The sequence below is a fragment of the Lycorma delicatula genome, chromosome 9 (genome assembly GCF_047948215.1).
Source record: "Lycorma delicatula isolate Av1 chromosome 9, ASM4794821v1, whole genome shotgun sequence".
Lineage (NCBI taxonomy): Eukaryota > Metazoa > Arthropoda > Insecta > Hemiptera > Fulgoridae > Lycorma > Lycorma delicatula.
The window spans coordinates 119094975-119121183 of record NC_134463.1 but is presented as its reverse complement, the minus strand read 5'-3'; the positions used below and the strand labels follow the sequence as shown (position 1 = coordinate 119121183).

The window sequence follows — 26209 nt, the reverse complement described above, 5'->3', positions numbered from 1 at the left end:
TTGGCAATACTCCTATGGCGTACTGTTGATTGTACATACTAGTACACAAACCTGGATAAATAACAGAATCGTGCTGTCTTTTATGTAATCTTACTCTTGTTTTTGTCCTAGTGTTCGATTAATGATTATGAGTACAACCACCTTAGGTTTTTTCTATTTCAAGAAAAAAAAACAAGCTTAGAGTTCAAATATAATTTCACTCCCATGTACGGAGTTACTCTCAGGGATAAGTTATGTAATTTGAAGGCAGACAGTATTCAGACACAGAGGTCGGCAGAATTTACAAATAATAATTTTTTTAATTAAAAACTTGAAAAACCGATGAAAATGAATTGACATAGTGAACTGTTGGGTAAACTCTTGTCTGTAAAGGCGGTGATTTAGCTGTCAGGAAGCAATAAATACTCAGTTATTGTGATTTAATTTGTTTATGTTAAACCTTTTCATGGTTAATAACGAGGTGTCATAATGCGTCGTAGTGATTATTGCAGGTTATGTACTAAATTCAGTTCTTCTAATGTTCACATTTTTGAAGAACGAGGACGTAAACTACTATTGCATTTAAAAATCCTCAAACATTCGGGTATTGTTGTAAGTATGTACATTAAGTCAATAATTGAAATGTTTACTATTTTCATTTAATGTTTTTGCGAAAGTGATAAATCTGTAGCCATGTTTTAACTTTTAATTATAATTTCTATCATTGTTTTATCCAATTTTTAATTCATCCACTACTGCGTTTTAAACTTAAATATAATATAATTAGTGTTTGATTTTGAAAACAGTTTTGTTTTGTATAGATTAACAGTGTTGGTAAAAATAATGTAATGTGATAACAAAACTGAAGAGTAATATAAGATTATCTTACTGAGCCTTCTACAAAGATTAAACTAACATTAGTTCAGATTGGAACAGTGTTCATGAAGTCTGGTCTACATTTATAAATGATCATAGAAAAAATTAGGTGAATTATAGAAGTTATAAATCTTTTGAGCCATTTCAATGTGAAATCATTACAGAGGCAATGTAAGAAAACCCATAATGGATCTTGGGGGAGAATGTTTGGAGAAACTAATGAATATTTTCTTGTTCAAGTATCTGAAAAATCATTTCTAATGATCCTAAATGTGATTACTTGGAATGTAAAGCAGGAATTGTGATTTAGAGACAGGTTTCATCACTTTAAAGTGATTTTGTCAACACCATGACTTATTTAATCATGCGAATAACTGAAAGGTTTGGGTGCTTGAAATGGTATATCAGAAACAACAGGGAACTGTATATGTATATTGACTGGATGACCACAAATTGTTGTACATTATAAAATTTAAAGCTCATAATTAATAAGATAATGGATTGATAAAAAAAATCTGATTATCATACTAAAGAAATGAGTTACATTTATTCAGATCATAACTCTGCCAACTTTTGGGGTGAAGTGGTAGCATTTGTGAAAATAATCTGGAAGGTTCTGGATTTGAATCCTAGTCAGGATTCGCCTTTTTTTCATGTGGTATAATATTCATTTAATATCATTAAACAAAAAAAGAAGAGGAAATGGTTAGTTATAATAGGATAGGTATGGGCACAGAACTATGGTTACAAGAAAGAGAATAATTTACAATGATAGATACAGATCATGCAAATTGTATCAGAGGTGCTAGGTGAGCAATTCCACTGACATGAAAAAGGATGTCAAAATTTTTCAAAAATTTAACTTATTTACAGAAACATCTCTGAATGTATTGAAATTTCATTGGCATTTCTTTATTAACACAGGAAGGGTAAATCCAATTGAAGTGACAAGGGTGGTTGCTTGAGCAATTAAAAAAAATTGAAACTTACCCACTTGTTTCCTACATGTTTCAGGATCTTAAAACTACTTTTTTTAAATTTTTTATTTAAGCAGTTTATCTGTGGCAGACATTTTTGTTACAGTGCACAAACCTATTTTTGTGATTGTAAGGGTTTATGGAAAAAATCATAGCTAAAAAACTATTGGTCCTGGAAGGATGAAACAAAATGCAATTTAATTACATTTTTTCAAGGTAAAAGATTAGTCCAGTGGTTTATATACCAAACTTTCTTCATTTTATCAGAAAATTACCAATAAAGTTGAACATGAAAAACTGTGAAATTTCACTTTCGGTAATTTTTTTTTTAAGAGGAATGGATGACATACACAGTTTGAATTATTTTTTTATGTGTAGGTATATGTTAGTAGTTTAATCATAAATAATATTAATGATGATATGCTTACCCCTAAGTTTTTATGAATTTTTGAAAACTAATTTAAAAAACAAAAATCTAAATATGGCTTTAATAACTGATGGGGCTGGTGATAAAAATCTCAAATTTGCACAACTTAGTGTTTTTGTAGATGTTTATGGCAAATAAAAAAGTTTCTTGTGTATTGTACTAATAAAAAAGTTTCTTGTGTATTGTACTAATAAAAAAGTTATAATCTCTCAAATATCATGAATTACCTGTTAAAAGTGACGCCATTTTGATTCACTAAATAAGTGCTCCAAGGGGGTTTCTTGTCATCTTTGCATTTTTTTTTTATATTTAGCCCCTATGTTTTTTAAGTTACTGTTTTCAATATTTATAAAATAGTTTTTTTTTTAAATTATTAATTTAGGTCTTAATTTAATGATAACTTAACCAATACCAGTAACCTAATACAATTTTGATTCAGAAATTCTTGTAAAACTTAACCAAACTGAGATTTCAATGCGTACCTTGCATCTTTTTTCAAGAATTCAGTTTTATTTTTAACTGCCGTGTTCATGTTATAACATAACAGGTGCTTGAAGTCATTTCCAGTTGTCAGGAAAATTCTTGTTACAATATGCTCATTTCATCATTTAGCTTAGCAGTTACAGACTGGTCAGTCTGACAGTAGTCAGTAACCTGTTCATATCTGTACCAAGTGTCTCAAATTTCATCCTGTGTTTGGAAGTTTTTATTAAATAAAGAAGTTTTACGTAATAATATTATATTTGAAAATTTTAAAAACAGTTACATTTTTACATTATTTTCAACTAATTTCACATAAAACAATATTCCATAGGAAATTATGTGAATGAAGAGTGTCAAAACTGTATACAGTACAGTGCAAAAGAACTCATTAAAATTTGTGAATTTGGTGATGAAAACCAACAACTTATTTTTGATGTGTTAATTCATATGTCAGTAGTGTTTATAAATATCATGAAAAACGTTTTTGTCAAAATTCAGTCGCCTGTTTGGAAAGTTCTGCTGTGACCCTTTGAGAACTCATAAAAAAACAGTTAAGAAAAGTTAAGACAAATAACATTAGAGCAAGCTCTTATAGAACACATTTTTCATCATTTAAATTTAGTTCCTAGAAAGTCTCTTTCTGTTAACTTTCAAAAGTACTTTTTTCTCAGCAGAACAAAGAACTATGTAAATGTAAAGACCAAGAGAAATACATTGCCCCACATCACAATATTGAACAATTGGATACTGCTTGAAGCATTTTGGGAGTATCACCTCCATGAAAACTGAAAAAATTAAGTACGATTGAAAGGCCATCTGCATTAAAATTTAAAGTAAATGAGGTATCTGAAAAATAAAAATAGAATCTTGAATTGTGTTTTGACTCAAATGTTTTTAAAATTAAAATCCAGAATCTTCTTCACATGAATATGATGACTTTATTTTAAAACTAAACATGTTATCTTTATTTTAACTAAGAAAAACATGTTCTTGCTTCTAAAGAAGATAAGGTTAAAATTATCAGTTTACTTCCACAATGTTGGACAAGATCCAAAATAATATCATAGTTCAATGTGTCTGAGCATTTGGTTAGACTTACTAGAGAATTAGTTAATAAGCAAGGCATTCTACTGGAGTTAGGTAAAAGATATAAAACAGGACTTAGTAACAACACAAAAAGTTGTGTTATTTTATGAAGATGACAATAATAGCAAACTGTGTCCTGGTAAAAAGGTTTGTGTTGCCACACGTGTTGATGGTGTCAAAGTGCATAAGCAAAACCGCCTTTTTCTGATAAACTTAAATGCGTTGTCTCCTTTAAAAGTGAAAACCCTGAGGAAAAATTGGAAGATCAAAGTTCAGCGAACTCTGTCCAAAATGGTGGATCTTGGCTAGTGCATCTGGGACTCAAACAGTTTGTGTCTTTCCCCACCAACAGAACATCACACTCATGACTGATGGTTCCAAACTTAATGTTGATTATAATGACTTAGTAGCAGACAACTTTGCTTGTGACAAGGATAACTACAGCTGTATGATGGATTTGCACCAAATGTCCAGGTAAGCAGGCAGTGTTTGACATGCTCAACTTTTCTGAAGAGTATGATGTGTTGCCAGATACAATAATGTACTATGGGTAACATCTGATAGGACAGAGATGATTACTGTTCTTCAGACCAAATATGAGTTTTTCAAATCACTGGAAAAATTGAAAAGCTGAAAACTCAACATTTCATGTCAAAATCTCAAGCTCAATTTTTCAAGAAGAATGAATCAGAATTAGGTGAAGAAGAATGATTGATGTTTAGAGACTTTGCAGAAAACCTTTCATTTCATGTTCAAGATGAGATACAAAGCTTCCAGTGCGTCAACAGGCAAACCACATTTACCGTTTTTAATTTTAATTTCAATACATTTAGAGATGTTTCTCTAGATGAGTTAAATTTTGGAAAAAGTGATAAAGATTTTTAAGTTTTTTTGTACTATATTTTGTAACTTTTCAAAGATTTTATTAATAGTCTGAAACAGTTTGGCATTTTATTCTTTTGTGTTTCTCGGGCAGTAATAACCTTCCTAGTTTTTCAGTTAAAAAAATTGCATTATCTATAAAAATTCAACTTATAAAATTTCATACTATTATGGTATATGGTCTCAAAATTAAATTGCATGAAATTGTAAAAATTGAGTACCTTTTTTTAATTAACATTTAAAAAGTGGCCTGATTATTTATATTACTGGTATTGAACATTAATTACTTAAGAAAAGAACAAGCTTTAAAATGAACCCTGAATCCAATTTTTACAATTTCTCATTGATGAAATACATTGTTTCATTTTTCATTTTATGCACTATGCAAAATAAAAAAATAATTCTGTTTAATTCTTCTGTAAATCTTTTACTTTTTAATGTGATTTTTGAGTTCAATTTTATTATTATTTTAAAAATATTTTTAGTTTTTGTTAAAGCATTTGGACTGTACTCTTCTGTGGAAACAAATCTCTTTAATTTCAGAAAATGAGAGAAAGGACGTAAAGATTTTAACATATTAATGACAATTAAACTTTCGATCAGTATTGTTCGATCGAAAGTTTAAGAAAGATTCGATCGTAAAGCGTAAATCCTCCGGATTGGTGCATTTAATTAGTAATTTATGTGTGATGGGGGGGGGGGTTGAATTTAGGTTCACTCAGTTTGTTTTTTCTCTTAATTTAATTATAGAAATATTTTAGCCAAATAAACTACTGTGTCATGAATTTAATATTATTGAAATTTTTTAACTATACAGGTTACTGAACGTGATCCATTACCAAAATATGTGTGTATAGTTTGTGTTGGAAAGTTGGATTTTGTTGAAAGATTCTTCACAGATTGCAAAAATTCTCAGGTGTTCTTCAGAAGAGACCAGTCTTGGAAATTAAATGTAAGTGAATTTGTTATAAGGTAATTTTTTGCGTTTGTTATATTTCTGTATTCTCTGAAAATCATGTTATAGAATATTTTCATAAGTTCTTAAAATTTCTTTACTTCTTGTTACTCTTCACAATTCTATAGGAAGGCATCAATCTTCTGTTTGCTGCATTAGAATAGGTTCATCAGATTCACTAACTAAACATACTATGATTGTTCTCCTGTGAAAGTCTTGCAGTTGTAATGATTAGCAATCTGTAAACATTTGGGATTAATTTATATTTAGGGGTTACGTTCTTATATGTAAAAAAAAAGCAGGCAACGTGTTGCATGATTTTCCCAGCGAACTTTTTTTTTTTAATAATAAAAAAATATAATGAGTTAGAGCCAAAAAAAAAACTAATTTTTAGAGTTGGGAAATAAATTTTAAGGAAGATGTTTCTAAAAATATTCGTGTATATATTATACTTAACAAATTCTCTTAAGTAAAGTTTTTTTCTAAATCATCTCCTTTGATATAGGCTTAAATAAGTAAAACAAAATCTTCAGAAATATGTTTTTGCATTTTAGGTCCGAAATCTATAATTTAAAAAAATATTGTAGTCATTTCTTTATTACCGTATTTTCAAAAAAAACTTAATAAATAAATAAAAAAATAGAAAAATATTTAAATCAAAGGGAGATAAAAATAACAAAAAACACGTATTTTAGTTATTTAGTTAAGTGGGTTTGACTTAAAAAAATTTTTCTGTTTTTATTTTTATGTAGATTGTAGATAACAAATTTACGTTAATAAAGTTTTCTCTAAGATGCCTTTGAAGAAAATCAAAATTGGGTTTTTCACGATATCCCCAGCACTGTAATTAGTTTTGAAAAAAATTAATGTTTGATTTGTGTGCGACATAAATGAATGTTCATACACATATGCACAAACATAGATATGCTTTTTGTCTACATGAATTAGTTGGACCCTAGAATGTAAAGATTTTAAAAAACCAGATTCCTCATTTTTGAAAATATCACTTACTTTCTTCTGTAATATAGTAACTATTCTAACTATATTCACCTGGACAGTAAAACAATCTTAATAATAATAATAATGGGAATGTAAGTTACCCTTTGTGAGTATAAACAATATTTATATTGCATATCTAATTGTCATAACAATATCATCAACACAAAGTTCTTGCAGAATATCTATCACAATTTTGTTATACCATACAAGAGAAAAATAAAGTCCTCTTACAATTTTTGAATAATTTAATATTAAACTTAATCTTTTTATTCTGTAAAATTATAAATTGATGCTAGATATTGGAGATAGCACCACTGTCAAATTATTAAAATAAATAATATGGGTTGTTTAGTAACCAAATAATATATAAATAGAAACATCTGTTTTTTTTATTTTATTTTTTTAATATAATTTCTTGTTATTTGTGGTTGCTGTCTTCATCATGATGTAATTGTTTTTTATGTGAATATGAAGCGTTAATACATTAAATTTGTGTTCTAACAGTATCTTTCGTCATTTATAGCTTTAAATTTACAAACCTGGTGGGAATGAAGTAGCACCTATTAATATATGAATATCGATATAGTCCACATGTTATTCCATTTTTATATCTTTCTCCATCACTAGACTAGTATTCTATTTTAAAAACTAAATCCAACAATATTAAAAAAATCCTTTAAGTTTAAAAAACAAAATTAAATTATACATTCTTTCATATTTGTTATTAAGCAATTAATAGTTTTACATGCAATATATAAATAGTTCCTTTAAAAACACTCCTTTTTTGGCTTAGTATTATAATTTACCAGTATCTCTAAGAAGTGTTTCAGACTTAATAATTGAATTCCCCTTCACCACTCCTGAGGAGAAAAAAAAAATTAATATTACTTTATGAAAATATAAATTCTCGATGGCAATAAAACTGTAAAAGAATGAACTCTACTAAGTAATCAGAACTCAAGGTTATCCTAATAAAATAAACTCAAAATTATCCTTACCAAATGTTTTTGGCCAGAGATAATAGGAAAAATTTTATTAAAATAAGCTTCTTACTGTTTCCTTTTATTCAAAACCTTATCTCTATCTGGACTCAGTCAGCGCTTAGTGAAACATTTTCAACACTTATGTAATGCTCTTATATATTTGTTTTTAAAATTTTTGTATGGTTTTCTCCAGATAAATTAGCATTGATAGTCAAACCCAAACATCTAACATAATTGGCCTGTTAATTTTTGACCCTTTATGTAGATTTACTACCTTCAACCCTATCATATGAAGGAGTAATATTTCACTGTCACATTTTTGGGCACATTACCCTTTAACTAAAATTTAATGTAATTAGTAATTTTAATGTTTACTATTCTTATTAAGCCACCACCTTCACCTCATCAGGTAAAGTTTTCTTCTATCATTCTGTTCATTTCACAAAAATTTCCTCCTTCATAATTAAAAGTTGTGTCATCACCAAATTGAAGTGAGACTTCCTCAAAATCCACCAGAACATTTATCATTTACTCATGTTAAAATAAAATTGGCTACAATGCAGAAACTTTTGTTTATAGCACACAGTTAATTCATAAGTGATTTGCATTGATTCCCCTTGAAGAAAAGCCTATTACCTATTTACATGCAAAATATTTTATTATTAAATTCTATCAAATCAATAATAATTAAAAAAATTGTAATATTAAATGAAAGAAAAATATGTACAGTGATGTTATAATTTCATATTGTATGTCAAAAAGTTTCAGAAAAAGATTTAAATACTTGTTTATATCTGAGTTTTATATAATTTTTTTCCAGATATTATATAATACCACTGTTACTCAGTGGTATATAAGCAAGTAAAAGCATATTAATAATCTGCTTTTCATTCTTTTGCTGATTTGTGTTATGTTAATTTTTAATATTTCATATTAGATTTACTATTGTTTTAGGTGCTGAGTGGTTCAAATGGTGCAGATTGTTTGCTGGAAAATAGTGATCATGAAAATAATATGGTTTCAATTGTAGATGATGATGATGATGATGATAATATAAATGTGAGAGATCCTTTTGATATAAATGTGAGAGATCCTTTTGATATAAATGTTATAGAAATATTACCTCATGATGTTGATGGTGACTGTAGAATAACTGAAGTTAGTGTTGAAAATATCATTGCAAATAATGCTGAATTACAGAAAAGTGATGGTAATTTTTTAAAATATGTTGTATTTTATTTTTTGTTGTGTTTTTCTCCTTCAGCATTGCTCGATTACATGGTAGATTTTGACACAAGATAAATTGTTTTCGATACCTTTAAGTAAAACGTTTCATTTGATTTATTTTAATTTAAAAATAAAAATGGAGAAGAAAAATGGATTACAGTCATCTATTCATCAGAAAAATAAATTTACATGTTTGGTATAGCAATTTGTTGGTCCTCATGCGATCGTCATTTTTTTGCCCTGTGAAATTACTCATGAAATCACTCCCCTGGAATCCCAAGAGACTCCCAGGGCTCCTTCAAACCTTAATTGACATATGACGACTAATAATTGTGATTAGTTAGAATTAACGGTGGCCAGACTGTTAAAATGAGTAAAGTTTAGTAAAATTGAAAGTGGTAAAACGTATTATGTTGCCAATTTTTTCATATGTCAGAAAAATGTATAAAATGTTCATATGGATATTTTGAAATTGAAATTTTGAATTGGCCTTTTTTATGTCATTTTATGATTCTTAAATGGCATTTATATATCTGTTAAAACTTGTTCTTAATGATCTTGATTAATATAAATTTTTTTGGGTGAAATAGATACATTTACATCTCGGATATAACAATTCACGTCTGTGTATAATGAATAAAAATTTAACAATAAATTAATAAAAAAAGGCAATATAGAAATATTTGAATTTCATGGTTCAGTAATTAATAACTATTCAGTATAACCAATGATGATTATGTAGGGAAATTCAGAATTGCACTATAATATTTGAGTGCTGATTTGGAATATTAGCTCAGATTAAAGTTGAAAGTTTAAATCGAGGCCTATATTAAAATTCTTTGGACCAAATTGAGGGGAAAATTTATTGGCTTCATATGTTTTTGGCCTGAAAAATTGATTAAATCTGGTACCATAAGAGTGTGTGTACTGAGTTTTTGATAGAAAATAGTTCAAAATCTAGAAAATGGATGTGGAAAAATGTAGTTTTAGGCATCCCACATGTTGGTTGTATTAAGCTGTAAATAAAGTCTTGGCTGGTTCGAATTAACATTTATTATTCATTCAGTAAACTGTACTATACTATAAGATTAAATACAATATCGGCAATGCATCTGTATTGTATGGATGCATACAGTGCACTAACTATAAAACTACTAATGCCTGATATCACACTAGAGAGCAACAGCACTGCCTAAACATGATAAATTAACTTTGTTAAATCGCCAATAAAGAAAAAAATTTCTAGCAAAATTTGTAAAGACTTTATTTATGAGAAAATTGATTGAAATACTTAGTCAATAAAAAAAAAATCCTTTCAAAAAATTGACTAAAATTAGTTTCAAATCAAAATTTAGCAGAAAAATGTTTGATCTGTTTAAAATTATAATGCTATCCTGCCACATTTTGGTCTGATTTTTTTTTCTAAATGTGCAGTTTCTTAAATTTAGCTTACTTAGATAGTATGTTGTTTTTTGAAAATCCAACACTACCTTTATTTTTTTAATACTATTTTGTATTATAATATAATCCTTTAATAAATTAATTGTGAAATTGAATTTTATAAAATTACTTGCACTCTGCAGTAGTTCATTGGTTACTCAAGCTCTAAAAATCAGTATTACTGCTATTACATAGTTTAAATATTACTTCTAGAATTTTCCCCCTTCAGAGATTTTAAACCTAAATTTAAAGTATAACAAAATATGAATGTTTCAAAGCATATTATTTTGTTTTAGAAAGAGATGAATGTTCAATTAAAGATCATTTAGATTCTCGGGAAATAAAATAAAAATAAAAATCCTAAAATTAATTAAGATATGTGAAATTTTAAGCATTGATCCATTGATCAAGACTTAAGGTTTATTTAAATATCAGCCTACTTAGATTAATGATTTTTTTAGCATTTAATAGTTATATCTGATGTGCTAAAAAAATGAAAAATTGCTTACTTTTCTATTCTCATTCTTAGAAAAATCAAAGAATTTTATTTTTTTGAAAAATAAAAAAAATGAGGTAAAATTATGTATTCCAATAAAATATTTTTATTATATTTTTTCACGTGTATATTTCAGTGTAGAACTTCTAACTTAGGTCGTGTATTTCCTGAACAGAATACTAGACTAAAAAAGAGGGCAATTTTGAAATTAACTTTGTTTGGTTTGTTAAATAAGATAATAATATTTTGTTGTATAAATTATTTGCTTATCTACATTTCTTCATGGAGATGCGATCCACATTCATGCACTTGTGTTACAGTATCAACTTTTGGAGACCTTTGTCAAACAGCTCAAATTGGTTTTAAAAAACTGGTTAGCCAGCATCGTATAATTTTCATACTTAATGAGGAAAGGTTGGCCATTTGGTTTAAGATTGGGCTTTGTAGATATTGGTGATAAACATCCCGTGTGAACTGCTTGAAGTGAGACAAAGGAACTATGTGTAGTCTGTGGAGTAAGGGACTTACTACTGCATTGTGAAATAATTTTCATGAGAATCATTTGTTGTTTTTAGTTTGATCTCCGATTCATTGAGTAAATAGTTGTCAGTTGTGTGCGTAAATTTCTTGAGATTTATTTAAAAATTCAGAAATTCTGAGAATGTTTATCGTGAACCTTTTGAATAGATTTACCAGTCATGATTACTCGTTTAATTGATATCGATTTATGACAACCGAATAGAAAAAAATAGGAGACAGGAATGTAATAAGATTATAGATCATTGGTGACCATTGTATTTCTAGTGGTGTTATGTTGAACAAGTATTCAGATTTATTATTTTTTATTCAGGTATTCAATTTTTGGATTAGCCATGTTATTTTATAAGTAAAAATTCTTTATTTAAAATATATATTTAAGTTACGATCTTTAGAATTGTAGAACTTTTACTGGAGTACATTTAATTAAAATTTCCTTTTAGGTAAAATCTCTTTCATATCAAATTGTGATGAATTTAACAATGGAACTTTGGATGCCAAAGATGCGGGAACAAATTTGGAAAACGGTCTGATTGATGATAATGTGATTGTTATAGATGATGATTTAAGTAATAAAACTCATTGCGATACTGAAAGTGATGAACATAATAATCTTAGTGTTTTTAAAATTAGTGCTGCATTAGAAAAAGTTGTCACTGGTGATGTATCAAGTCGATCAAATTCGGTTATCGATGAATGCAGTCCTGATAGAGGTACTAGTGTTTTAAAAATATCAGAAAATTTATTTAATGAGAAGGAGAAATTTTTAGGCAGCACTGTACTTCATGATAACAGATTAGATTCTAGTAGTACTGTTGACAGAAGTAGTGTTTGTTGTATCGAAGATCAAGAAAGATTTGATAATCAGGAATGTAATCGTAGTCCAGATGTAAATGAAAAGGCCGATAGTGATGATGAAATTTCTTGTATACAAGAAGAGTTTGATGATCCAGAAAATTCTAATGAGGAGAGTTGTTCCAGTGATAATGGTGATAGTCTGCTAAATGTAGTTAACAAATTAGAGGTTGTTTATGGTGATAATGCAGTTGTAACTTCCAATATTGATCTGTATATGAAGTAAGTTTTTTACATATACATTTTTTTTATATTTGATAGTTTTTCTTTGTTCTTAATCCTATTTCCTAAAATAAAATTTTAGGAAAATTTCAAACAAAATTTGCTAAAATTCAAAACTGGTAAAATTTCTGCATAAGAGTAATTGCACCAATTATGTGGGAAACAATTTTCAAAACATCTACTTTTATTGTTAATAATGGTTAAAAAATAAAATGCTTATATGTATTCACATATTCGTTATATATATATATATATATATATATATATATATAATCTGTCACATGCTTATGCGTGCAATACTTATATTTAATAGCAATAATTGCATTTCTCATTGCAGTCGCTTGACTTGGGGCTTTGCTCCCTGAACCCTTTGTGTTCAATAAACTCCTGCATGTGGGAATAATAATGATAAATAAATATTAAAGCCTGTTTATAAAAAGTGTCAGTGTATTGTAATTTCTCCAGAGCAACAATTTTGTCAGTACAGGACCTGAAACTTTGCCTGATCTGAAGAATATGTGGGTTTCAAAATAGTTAGCCTCCATCTTAAAAATAGTTGATGTAGCTGGAACTACATCAACTAGGAGGTGACCGTACTTTGTCATTTTTATTTTTTTTTTATTTTATGTTTTTTAGTCAAGTAACTGGAGGCAGTCAATTGTGCTGCGCATATTGTAAGAATGGCAGTGTGGCTGTGTTGGTTGAGACGCTGCACCATACACCATTGTACCCCTTAAAAAATTGAAATTAAAAAACCCAAAAATGGTTTTTTAGATATTTATCTGAAGAGAATTTACAATCCCACATCAAGTGAATCTCATTTATTATAGTTGGAAATTGGGAAAATTGCAATTGTTACAAAGAAATTAAAAAATCTGTAAATTTCATTGTTACTACTTTTTAACCCACTTTTTCCCTCCATTTCAAACCGAATCTCAAAAAATCCTTTCTTAGTGTGCATTTACATCGTAAGAACTTGTACACAAACTTTCATTAGTATGTCTTCAGTAGGTTTTTCTGGGCGTTGATTAAACTTTGGTGAGTTGTGCGCATACCCACGAAGGTTTCTGAATCAGTTTGGATCTGCTAGGTGGTGCTGGGGTTGAGATGTTTAAAAAAAATTGTTTTTATGGTCTGATTTGGCTCATATTCAGAACATATGAGGTCGGTAAATAAAGTAATGAGAGTTTTTTTTGGCAGCCAAAGTGGCAACTCTGTAAAGTTACTAGTAAACGTGAACAGATGATTTATATATTAGGTGTTAATATTTTTAGCTATTGTTGCCACGTGAGATGTAAAGAAACTTTTTGTGAAACTAGTTTGTTGTGCATTACAAAAATGAATGATACAAGTTATGAGCAACGTTGTGCAATCAAGTTTTGTGTTAAACTTGGTGAGAATGCTACTGAAACTTTTTCTGAATTGATAAGGGTGTATGGAGATGATGCTCTGTCACGAGCCCAAGTTTTTAGGTGGTTTAAAGCAGTTTCAGATGGTTGAGAATCAATTGCGGATGATCCATGCTCTGGAAGACCTTTAACGTCAAAAAGTGACAACAATATTGAGCAAATCAGACACTTGATACAGTACAACCGGTGATTTACTGTCAGAATTATTGCACAACAATTAAATTTGAACCATACCACAGTCCTTCAAATTTTGATAAACGAATTGGATATGAAAAAAGTTAGTGCAAAATTGGTCCCAGAAAACCTCACTGTTAAACAAAAAAACATTAGGGTGAAACTGTGCCACAATCTTCTAAGGTGAATTGAAACTGATCCTTATTTACTAAAAAAAAATGTTATTACCGGTGATGAATCTTGGCTATTTGAGTACGACCCAGAAACAAAATGCCAGAGCAAGGAGTGGCACACTTCAAACTCACCATGTCCCAAAAAAGCAAAATAAGAACAAATCAAAATTCAAAACCACGGTAATTTGTTTCTTCAATACTAATGGCATTGTCCATAAGGATTTTTGGCAACAGGACTGACTGTAAATCAATATCTTTACCAAGAAATTCTTGAAAGACTGCGGAAAAGAGTTGTCCGCATGAGACCAGTCATCAAAGACAACTGGATGCTGCATCATGACAATGCACCTTGTTATACTGCACTCTCAATTAATGAGTTTTTGGCATAGAAAAACATTCCTGTAGTTCCTGAACTACCTTATTCACCCGACTTGATTATTCACCTGCGACTTTTTCCTGTTCTTGGCTTTAAAAAAACACCTCAAAGGACACCATTTTGGAACAGTAGAAAACATTTAAAAAAATGTAATCGACCATCAGAAGGGTATTCTGGTTTCTGAGTTCGAACACTGTTATGAAGAGTGGGAAAACCATTTTAAGCGTTGTGTGGCTTTCCAAGGGAACTGTTTCAAAGGTGTAGAGTCAATGTATAATTGGATTGCAAATAAAAAGTTTTTCTGAACCAGTCTCATTATTTTATTTACAGATCTCGTGTATTAGTTACATAAAAATAAATATTTTTGTGAAAAATGAAGTCGCCAGGTGGTGCTGGAGTTGAGATATTTAGAAAAATGTATTTATGGACCGATTTGAGCCAAATCGGCCCATAAATATAAATCATATTTATCCATAAAATTATATATTCAGAATATATAATTTTTATATGAAAAATATTTTGGCAAAAACTACACCCGCTAGGTGGCAGTGGTGTCAATATATTTACAAAACAAACATACAGACTTTCTTCTTCTATATACATAAAATGGCAATGTTCATATGTGTGTCTGCTATAGACTAAAAAAAATTACTGGACTGATTTATGCCTGCGGAAAAAGGAAGAAACGGAAAAAAGCAAAGAGGGAAATAGGGATTAATGAAAAAAAAGGAAAATTGGAAAAGGAAAACAGAAAAGGGAGAAAGTGATTAAGGAAAGAGGGGAATATGGAAAGGGGGTCTAGGGAAATGGAAAAAAGGGGGTAAAGTGAAAGGTTAAATTTTATGAATTCTGTAATGTTCAGCTATTTTATGTTTTATCAAACTTTCAATTGTGTTTATTAAATTTATATATACATAAATCTAGCAATAGCAAAGTGTTGTCAGGTCAGCAAGTATATGTATAAAAATGAATGTTTGTCCTGTATGTGTTCCTATACCATTCATCCGATCGGGATGAAACTTTGGTGAGTTGTGCACACGTCCTTGAAGGTTTCTGAATTAGTTTGGACCTGCTAGGTGGTGCTGGAGTCAAGATATTCTGGAAAATTTTATTTATGGTCTGATTGGACACATATTCAGAATAAGTGTTACTTACATGGAAAGAAATACCTCTGCAGAAAATGAACTTGCTAGATGGCACTGGAGTTAAGATATTTGGAAAAATCGCATTTATGGTCTGATTTGGCTCATATTCAGAATATATATTAGTTACACGAAAAGAAATATTTTTGCGAAAAATGTGAAAGGGAAGAAGAGAAGAAGGGAAAAAAGGGAAAGGTTAAATTTTGTGAAGTTCAAGGTTAAATTTTGTGAAGTTCTGTAATGTTCAGTTTTTAATGTTATATCAAACCTTCATTGGTGTTCATTTAATCTATATATATAATATATTTTTTTATATTTTGTTACCTTTATTATGTTTTTTATTTTGTTCCTAATTCTATTTCCTAAAATAAAAGCTCACAAAAATATCAAACTGGTAAATATTTGCTGAAGGTAATATTTTTTTTTTTATAAATTAACTAGCATGCCCATCATGGCTTCACCCGAGGTGTATGGTTACTTGCTATTCCTGTTGTGGTCAAGTTTTTATTTATCTGTTTTTTTAATCAAGTAACTGGAGATAGGGGCAGCCAGCTTCATTGCACATACAGAGTAAGTGGTAGTGGTAGTGACTGTGTTCACTGAGCTGCTACGCCGTACACAGTCGCACCCCTTAAAAGATCAAAATTCCAAAAAACTCAAAAATGGTTTATAGATATTTATTTGAAGAGTATTTAACTTGTACACAAGGATTCAGATTAACACACTTAAAAAATCAAGTTTAAAGTTTAAGTTTAATTAATGCATATAATGATAATAAATATTAACCTGCTTATAAACTTGATAACCATGTAATAAAACAATTAAACCATTATAATAATAAAGTAGTAAAAAATAAATTAAATAAAATGCAATAGTTGTGAAAAGATATATATTGGAAAAACAAATAGGTTTCTCAAATACAGCAGATCATTTATTAATTTAATTAACAAACATAACTAGTTTGGAAAATAATTTAGATATAATTGAAAAAGTAAATGTTGAACATGTAAGTAATAATAAAAAATTATATATATGTATAAATTCAGCCTCAGCCTCATAAATCGTAAGTCAGCCTCATGAATCTGCAGACAGAATTTGATGGGGATATTCTTATAAATATTATTTCTGTTGATAATACATTGATAAGAATTTACTCACATAATCAGTACATTACACTATTAACATACAAATATCATATTAAAAGAAAAATTTTAAATGTTTCAATTTTTAAAAAGAAATTTTATTGACTGAACAAATATTTCTTCAATAGATTGTAATGTATTATATTTTATTCTAATGTATAAATTTAAGAAAGAAAAAATGGAAAGGAAGCTCTAAACTAGGCAGAAATTTACAAGTGATTTGCCCCATTCAGAAATAGCCAAATGTTAGTTGAAGATGGACATTCAGGTTGCCCCTTAAGTTCAAGAACAGATGTAAATGTTAAAAAATTGTGCGTTGCCATCAGATACAATTGTTGCAGAACAATTGATGAATTGGAAGAAATAATTGGAATTTCCAGGAGTTCATATCAAAGATCGTAACTGAAGATTTTTACATGAAATGCATCGTGGCAAAGTTTGTTCCTTGACTGCTTTCTGATGACCAGAGGGAGAACTGTCTGAAAGAATGTCAGGAATAAAAAGAAATGCCTGATTTTTTGTTGAAAGTCATAACACGGCTAAATTTTTGTGCTTTGGCTATGATCCTGAAAGTCAAACTGCAGTCCAGCCAGTGGGTGACAGATACATTGCCTAGACCAAAAGAAGCACAATAAGTGAAATCAAATGTGGATTGTGTGATGATTTGTTTTTTCTACATCAAAAGAAGTTAACATTGAATTTTTTTCACCATAGGAACCAAGATTAATATTTGGAAGTGCAGAAGTGCTTGCATGAGGCAGTGAGAAAAAAATGGTCTGTGGTGACAGGGGACTGCCTGCTTCATCATGACAATATTTTTGCCTGCACAGTGTTGAAAATCAACCAGTTTTTGATTTTGACAAAAAATGGGATGATAACAGTTTCTCACCCCATTATTCACCCGATCTATCCCTATTCCCCTGCAACTTCTTCTTATTCATTCCCAAGAATGAAGAAAAACTTAAAGAGAAAGTGTTTTCAGGACATAGAAGAGGTTAAGAAAAATCACTTAAATGCATTAGTTGAGAAGAATATAAAAAAATGGAAAAAACATTTTTTATATTCTTCTCAAACCATTGGGACAAGTACATATCATCTAATGAACAATATTTTGAAGGTGATTGATGTTTTCAAGATGTTATCTTGAAAGATTTAAATAAATAAATAAAAAAAGATTGAAATAAATAATTCTTGTTTTTTTGGGTACCCCCTTGAAACACTTAGAAATGGAATGTTGGGTAGGCACTAATTATCAATTTTTAGATGATTAATTCTCCATGTAAGAAAAAGCACATGAGGGTGGGATTTACAGTTTGGATTTTTTTGGTATATGAAAATTGCGTAACTTGACCGGTATTTAATTCTAGAACCATATATTAAAAGGCTGAGAGATGCTACTACTAGTTTTTTAGACAGGTAACAGAGTTCAATACTCCATTCGATTGAACTATTTATTATGTTTTTATTAATTTGATTGATTTATTTTTACGTTTCAGTAATGTTGAAAAACTAAATATGAATAATCTAATGAGTGAATCATTCTCAAGATATTTTGATTGCGCTGAAAATATATTAAATGGAAAGTGTTCAATTATGCCTTATTTTATAAAGTGGCCACGTCCAGGTATCAGTGATCGTATTGGATTTAAATGCTTCATATGCACCAAATATTGCTATTCTCGAAAAGCAGTAATAGATCATTTGTATAATCATCTAAAGTTAATCTGTCAGTTTTGTAGACAGGTCTTTAGAATTAAATCTAAGTTTAAAAAACATGTACTCCAGAAACATTTTTTTGAATTGAATAACAAAAAATTGAGGTGTTCTGATTGTGATGAAAAATATTCTGATATCGATTTGTACTTAAATCATGTACAAGTTCATTGTGATTATTGTTGTGGTCTCTGTTCATATATAACAAAAAACCCAAACAGTTTCTCAATTCATATAAAAAAAAAACACAGCGAAGGTAAAACTAACTGTAATGACTGTTCGTTGATCTATTTTGATGATGAACAATCATTTAAAAAACACATATTGAAAATTAAAAAGGAAAAATATGTATGTTTGTCCTGCAGAATGATTTTTCATTCAGAAATGTTTTTAAAAATACATTATGAAATTTATGGAATGACTCATGGTGCTTCAACTTCATTTACTGAGGAAAATTCAAGGTATGAGTTTATAATATTATTTTTAATTTTTCTTATTTATTTTTTTCTAAATTATGTAATTGTTTCAATCAAAATGGTTAATTTAAGGAATTAATTTTTTGGGGGATTTGCTTTTAATAAAAAATTAGTAGTCTGCTGTGATGCTGTAAAAAAAAAAAATACCACAGCTTATACACTGTGCCATAAATGTTACCTATAATTTCAGCAAATAGTTCTTTACAATGATTGATTTTTTTATGTAGCCTTATTTTAAGTTGAATTTATAATAATTAAGTTTTATAAAGACAATCAGTATTTGTTATAAATACAACAAAATTGTCAAAGGTTATTGTCCAATCAAAATTGCAGAAAAGAATTTGTCTCCCAATGTTCAAAATTTAGTGGGACTTCAACCATCTTGAAAATCAAGATTTTCAAGTTTTTAAATGAAAATTTAGTTAAATTTAATTTAAAATTAATAATAGTTTTGTTTGGGATTAGAATAAAAGTTATTTTTAATTTTAAATAATAAAAATACGAATTTACTTAACAGTCGATTAAAAAAGACCATTTCATTAAATTGTCTAAAAGATATTCAATCTTTACAAAAAATACAAGGCATGTTTTTAATTTATGGTCCTTTCTGAATTTTCCATCCATCTACACAATGTAAACCGAAGTGCTTGCTTATTTCTGTCAGTAGTCATCTGTTGGCAACAGTAGTTTATCATTTTGTATTTCATACGCTTCCATTTATAATGAGTGTTATAATTTGTGATCCCACCAAGTTTGAAGTACAAGGAGTAATTTAATATTTAATGGTGAAAAATAATTCTGCAGCAGAAATTCACTGACAAATTTGTGAAGTTTACAGGCTGAATATTATGAGTGGTGCTAAAGTAACATAGTGTTGCCATTCATTTCCAGAAGGGCAAATGAATGTTCATAATAAAGAAAATAGTGGCTGTCTATGATATTGCATCCGTTATGAATGAAAAAGTTGATGACAAAATTTGAGAAATTGGCATTTCACTGTTACAATTGTTTTTAATTTTTCACGATCTTTGATTTATGAAGTTATGATTGAAAAATTGGGTGCCGAAGTTGTTTAACCAACATGCGTGTGCGCTCACACACACAAGGAAAAATTATGTTTTTGCAACATTACAAAAATGGAATTTGATCATACTGTTATCAGAGATGAAACCTGATTTCTTATTTGAACATCATAAAGCAGCACTCAGTGCAATTTTGGCATTTATCATCTTCTAGATCAAAGAAAAGTTTAAACAAGAACGATTGTAAAGAAGCTTATGACTACTAATTTTTAGAACAAAAAGGTTGTCTTGCTTGTTGAATTTAGTGATTGCAGACCAATTGAGAATACAGATACATATTTTGAAATGTTACAAAATCTTAGAAGAGTTGTAAAAAGCAAATTATATGGGATGCTATCTCATGGGCTTTTGTTTTGGCATGATAATGCGTAGCCACACATAGCAAATCAGTGTGACAGTGAGGCAACAGGAAAATCTTCCGCCCAATAGCCTTAGCTCCCAGCAATTATTTTATTTTGTACAGTGATTTGCATCACAAAGGTCTGATAATGATATAAAATTGAAATATGGTTTTTTACTTGTGGTTTAAGTCACTGGTGATAGAATTTCTTGAAGAGAGGAATGAAAAAGTTAAATGCTTTGAAAAATGTAGTAATATTATCTGTTGTTCAAGCCCATGATCATCAAGGATCTGTATCATCAGGGGTACATAACAGTCCTGTATAATTGTTTAAATAAATCATTTATTATGATGAAATAATAACTGATATATTTCCTAAAAAAAAAATTACCATGCTTTTTTTTTATCATTTGTGACAGCATTAAAAAAAGAAAGGTTTCTGTATAGTCATGCAGGTGAATATTTCTAACAATATTAATACTGTGCTGACTGCCTTATTGTATTAGCTCCATCTGAGACAATATGTTTTTTTTTTTTTTTTACCATTTTCATAATCGTTTAAAAAAGTGAAAAAATAAAAATCTTGCTAAATATAAAATACAAAGTAAGAAGTGAAGTTATTAAATAAATTATAAGAAAATTTCGCCATAGAAGATTGTGGGCAAATAGGAGGACATGAATTGTTATAATCATCATGAATGAAATAAACAGAAAATGGTACATCATGATCAGTAAAGTATAACAAACATTATTGTAGATGATTTTCTGTTCTGAATGAGGAACTGAAGAAAAAACTAGTATGAAATTTTTAAACAAGTCACTACTGGTTAATCTATTGCTTGTCTCATTTCTTCAAATTGCAATGTCTTATACATGAAATGATTTGTGAATATTTTGGATGTAATGCAATTTTTATCAAATGGTTACCCTTGACAAAGATAGTCTCTGAGCATAAAAAGTGAACAGGAGAAGCCTTGATGTCTCTAATAAATGATGAATGTCTATTGGTGATGAAAAATGGATGTGTCATAAAACTGCAGGAAGCAATTGTCAGCCGTTCACTCTGTATTCAAAACTAGAAAAATCAGGCAAATACATGGAACGTGTTCTCTTGACCATTTTCTGGGATCAGATAAATAACTCAGATTTCATGGCAAGTGGAAAACCAGTATATTAATGGGCTTATTATGGAATCCCCAGTGAATTTCATCGCATTGTACAGAATACCAGTGCAGCCAGTTAGCAGACTTAATTTTGTATAATGCAGATTTGCTGCAATAACTCTTGTACTGCTTTAAATATTTGCTTGGGAAACTGTGATCCCAAATCAGATCAGGATGTGATCCTGATCTGATTTTATTTTTTGTAAATTAAAATAATTTTTATGTAGTAGCTATTGTGGAAGCAATGGTAGGTAAAAAAATCTATTTCTGAATTGCTAACAAAAGTAGCAGTGAATAATAAAAATAAAATTAAAGAAATAAACAAAAGAAAAACATTTTTTAATTATTTGTTTCAATGAATGAGCCTCAAACTGTACTATTAAGTATATGAACTTATGAGTTATTTCTGATTAAGATTAACGGTTTTTTTTTTTACAGTAGCAAGGATAATTCTTGTAATGAAGTTAAATTGAGGAATCATAAAGAAATCATAAGATATTTTCAAGATATATTAAGTAAGAAAATACCATTGGAAAAGTTACAGCTATCAAGAAAAGAAGTTCAAGGCCAAAATTTGAGCCATGGATTCGAATGTCCATTCAGTTCTTGCAAAAAAGTGGTCGGACTAATAGAAGAAAACATTTTTAAGCACATTCAGAGTCATCTCTTATTAATTTGTTACAAATGTTGTCAACTTTTTTCAGATACTAAACGTTATGTAAACCACATGCAACATCATAAGAGTTATTCATGCTTTAATTGTTGCATATGCAACAACATTAAATTTGATGGTTTAACGCAGTACATGTCTCATGTTAGAGATCATTTTTGTAGGAGAGTGTGTTTATATTGTTTTGAGGTATTTTCTGATAGAAATGAAAGGGTTCGTCATACAACTAAGCATCATAAAGATAAAATAAGAGAAATCATATGTGATCAGTGTGGTAAAAAGTTTAAAAACAATCAAGCATTGCGAACCCATATAAATAGCATTCATGCTATTGTAAAGATCAATATGAAGAAAGTTTGTCCTACTTGCGGAAAATGTAAGAAAACTCATTGTTGTCCCTTAGGAAGTGATAATAAAGAAAAGGAAGAATTTATTTGTGCATACTGTTTAAAGATATTTCATAATAAATCATCATTAGAAACTCATATTTTAGCACATATGAATGAAAAACGTTTTGAATGTAAATATTGTATCAATAAAAAATTTAATAGAAGGACTTCCTTAGATAAGCATGTGAAAGATTTTCATACAGAAAGGAAGTGGAAGTGTGTGGTTAATGACTGTTCAAAGTCTTTTACATTTAAATCAGCTTTAGAAACTCATATGAAGGCAGGTCATAAAATAGTTTAAAAAAGTATTAAAATAGGTGTGTGCTTAATAAAATTTTGATTTGTTCATACCTAATTTTTAGTATTTATTTTACAAAATGTTTATTATTTTTTGTTTGATTGAGCTGTAAAATTTTGTGAAACTGTTGTAAAGTAGAAAATTATAAAACTATCAGACCTACAGTTGATTATGACAACTGTTCGTTTTGACTTATGATGAAGGTAATGGATTGCCTGGAAAAGTATTTTAATAACTAATGATTCTACATCCATAGTCTTGAAAAGGCTTAGCATGTTAAATGCTAAGTTTGCATCTATTGGGGTTGGCAAGAAGGTAATTTCAGTTTTCACAAATAGTTTTATGTTTGTTTTGAAGAACTTTGGAGATTTTTTTTGAAGAATTGGATCATCATATAACGGAGAGATTGTAGAAAGATTAAATGTATCGCACACAACAACTGAAAATCACATCGAATGTCTTTGACAAATTAAGAAGCTTGATATTTGGGTTCCACTTGAATTGAAAGAGATTCACTTAATACAATGAATTTATATTTGCAATATGCATCACAAACACAATGAAGTTAATTCTAATTTGAAACAAATCAGCATCGATGATGAAAAATGGAACGTGTACAATAACATCAATTGAAGACGATGACGGTGTAAGTGTGATGACCAGCAGAAGCCAGACCAAAAGCTGAAATTGCATAAAAAAAAGATCTTGCGTGTCAATTTGGTTGGATTACAAAGGTGTTGTGTGTTTTGTGCTGTTTCCAAGGAACCAATGATCAGTTCATGTGTTTACTTTTGACAACTAATGAAACTGGAGGAAGTAATCAAAGAAAAATGGCTAGAATTGGCAAATTACAAAGGAATTGTATTCCACCAAGCCAGTGCAAGGCTTCACGTGTTTTTGGTAACTTGTGGAAAAAAACTGGAACTTGTTTGGGAAGTGGTATCTCATCCCCCATATAGCCCTGATCTCAGACCATACGATTATCATTTATTTTGAAATTGAAAAACTTTAAATGGTAAACTTTCACTGAAATCACACTTGGTTCAGCTCTTTGCTGATAAGGACCACCGGGAGTTCTATGAGTGTGGAATCGTGAAGTTACCAGAAAGATAGCAAAAGGTTATTGGACAAAATAGAAAATATGTATTGATTAAAATTCATTGTTTGTATAAAATATTGGAGTTTTATTTCACACTGCAAAATTGAAATTACATTCTTGCCGACCCAATAACTTGTTAATTTTTCTGTGTATATTAATGATTTATGTTATTAGTTTATTTTACCAGTTATTTAAAACCAAACCACTACATACTAAACACAGTTTCAACATTTCATTCCCTGTCTTGATGCATCCATTAAAATCCAGAGATGTAACAAACTAGTAGTTCACTTGTTATGTATATAATCAGCTAGCCAGTGCCAGTTTAAAGTTGATTTTTAGATAAATCAACTCTTTTTCATTGGAAAATACGGTGTTCCGCTGTTGAAATAAACATATTACAATAAAAATATATTCTTCTTTATTACAAATAAAATCTTCCTCTCTTCAACTGGATTATGAATTAATACATCATATTCACACACACGTGTATATATACATACACACTGGGTGTTATTTAAGTGTGGAAACAGCTTTATACTGGGTATCTGAGAGTTATTTGGAGGCAGAAAGAAATGGGTTCTATATATTTAAAAAAATCTACATTATGGTTGGTTTTCGATTTTTGTCCACCATCTTGAATCAGACGTAATTTTTTTTAAAGAGGAAGGTGGGCATGTGATGCATGATTTCGATTTAAAGCAGTCTTCTTTACCAATTCATAAACATTTAAAATTGACAGAAAAATCATGTCAACAATAAAACAAGGTAAACACACTGGTTGGACAATTTTATTCCATTTTACATTCATAATGCATGCAATAACGAACTTATAATTAACAATACAGAATGGCAACATTATATGATATTATTTTATAAATAAAAATTAATTCCAGTATTAATATCAACTGATGTTTTTTTCACGTAGCTTTTAATTTACAACAATACAGTTTGTATTATTACGTTGAAACAATGCAACTTATTAACTCCTCAAAAGTTAAGAACTTTAGTATTTAAAAATATTTGTCATTTAATTATACAAAAAGATAAATTCTGTTCAAAAAAATGTAACATGTAAGAAGTAAAATTATTTTATATAAATAATATTTTAGTTGAAATTTTGAAAATTAATTTCTTTTCTTGATTAAAATGTAAGATGTATGTTTCTACATTTTATATTCAAGGAAAAAAATCTTTAAATTCAAAATTTACAATGTGACAAAATTACTATATAATTACACATAAAATAACACAAAATATCAATGATTGTGTTAAGGTAAAAGGTAATATCTTTTATATGCTTTATATTTATATGTTTTTCTATATATATAAAAGGTAATATCTTTATATATGTTATGGTTTTCCACAACAATGTTCTCTTTTTAAGAAAGGAACATTTATTTATTTCAATTAATATTTTACAAATAATATGCGTATACTTGATTAATATTAATTGTACAATTAATCATTATTTGGCATACATGCTGATAATGTAAAATAGGATGGTTATTATAAATTGAGTATAATTATACATTATACGAATGAGTATCTAAGAGCACTGTTTATCATACATGCTGACAGTTTGAATCTTGAAGAATACTGAATAAAAATTATAAACTTTTGTACTGAATAAAAATTATAAACAAAGGCTGCAGCTTGGAAACATTTTCTGAGCATAGTGCTTTTCCAGCAAATTAATGGGAATGTGATGAATTATCACAGCTGATGTCAGGTATAGAAGAGGAAATAAGTGAGATTAACAAGTAAATTTCAGCAATTTAAACTCAATCTTTAGGAAAGAGCTACGTTTAAATTATGTAAGTATTAATTAAATTATTATTATTATATTAATAATAATAGAAATATGATGGATTTATGATTAAATTCTAAAAAAAATTAATTTTTAAAAAGAAAAATTTTTTAAATATACACACACACACACACACACACACACATATATTACACACATATATTAATAAAACAAATAGGATATGCTGTAAATTGAAATAATGGTGACAGACATAAAAAGAAGGAATTGTATGAGATTTAAATATGTTCAGAGCAAAACAAACACAAGAAAATTTAACAACCACATACATGTAATTCTATTTAATTGTTTTTCATAAAACCGCAATTAAA

The 26209-nt window shown here is 28.8% G+C and overlaps 1 protein-coding gene across 4 annotated transcripts; it reads left to right on the top strand.

The window, feature by feature from the left end:
* On the top strand, positions 1-24909 carry LOC142329761 (uncharacterized). Of its 4 annotated transcripts, none has more exons than XM_075374522.1 (6): positions 1-591; positions 5528-5662; positions 8602-8857; positions 11791-12424; positions 18337-19014; positions 22056-24907. In XM_075374522.1, exons 1-6 carry the CDS (start codon positions 469-471, stop codon positions 22972-22974), a joined length of 2745 nt encoding a protein of 914 aa, XP_075230637.1. In that variant the 5' UTR covers positions 1-468; the 3' UTR covers positions 22975-24907. The 4 variants fall into 4 exon arrangements, with proteins under 4 accessions (XP_075230637.1, XP_075230636.1, XP_075230639.1 ...); XM_075374521.1 differs by having other exon boundaries at positions 22053-24906; XM_075374523.1 differs by having other exon boundaries at positions 470-595; positions 22053-24909.
* Positions 24910-26209: the final 1300 nt, after the last annotated feature.

Bases quoted from the DNA above. Each gene is read 5' to 3' on its own strand.
- LOC142329761 (XM_075374521.1), top strand. From the start codon at position 469: ATGCGTCGTAGTGATTATTGCAGGTTATGTACTAAATTCAGTTCTTCT. The intron at 5,663-8,601 runs GTAAGTGAATTT...CTATTGTTTTAG, and splicing joins ACCAGTCTTGGAAATTAAAT to GTGCTGAGTGGTTCAAATGG. The intron at 12,425-18,336 runs GTAAGTTTTTTA...TTTACGTTTCAG, and splicing joins AATATTGATCTGTATATGAA to TAATGTTGAAAAACTAAATA.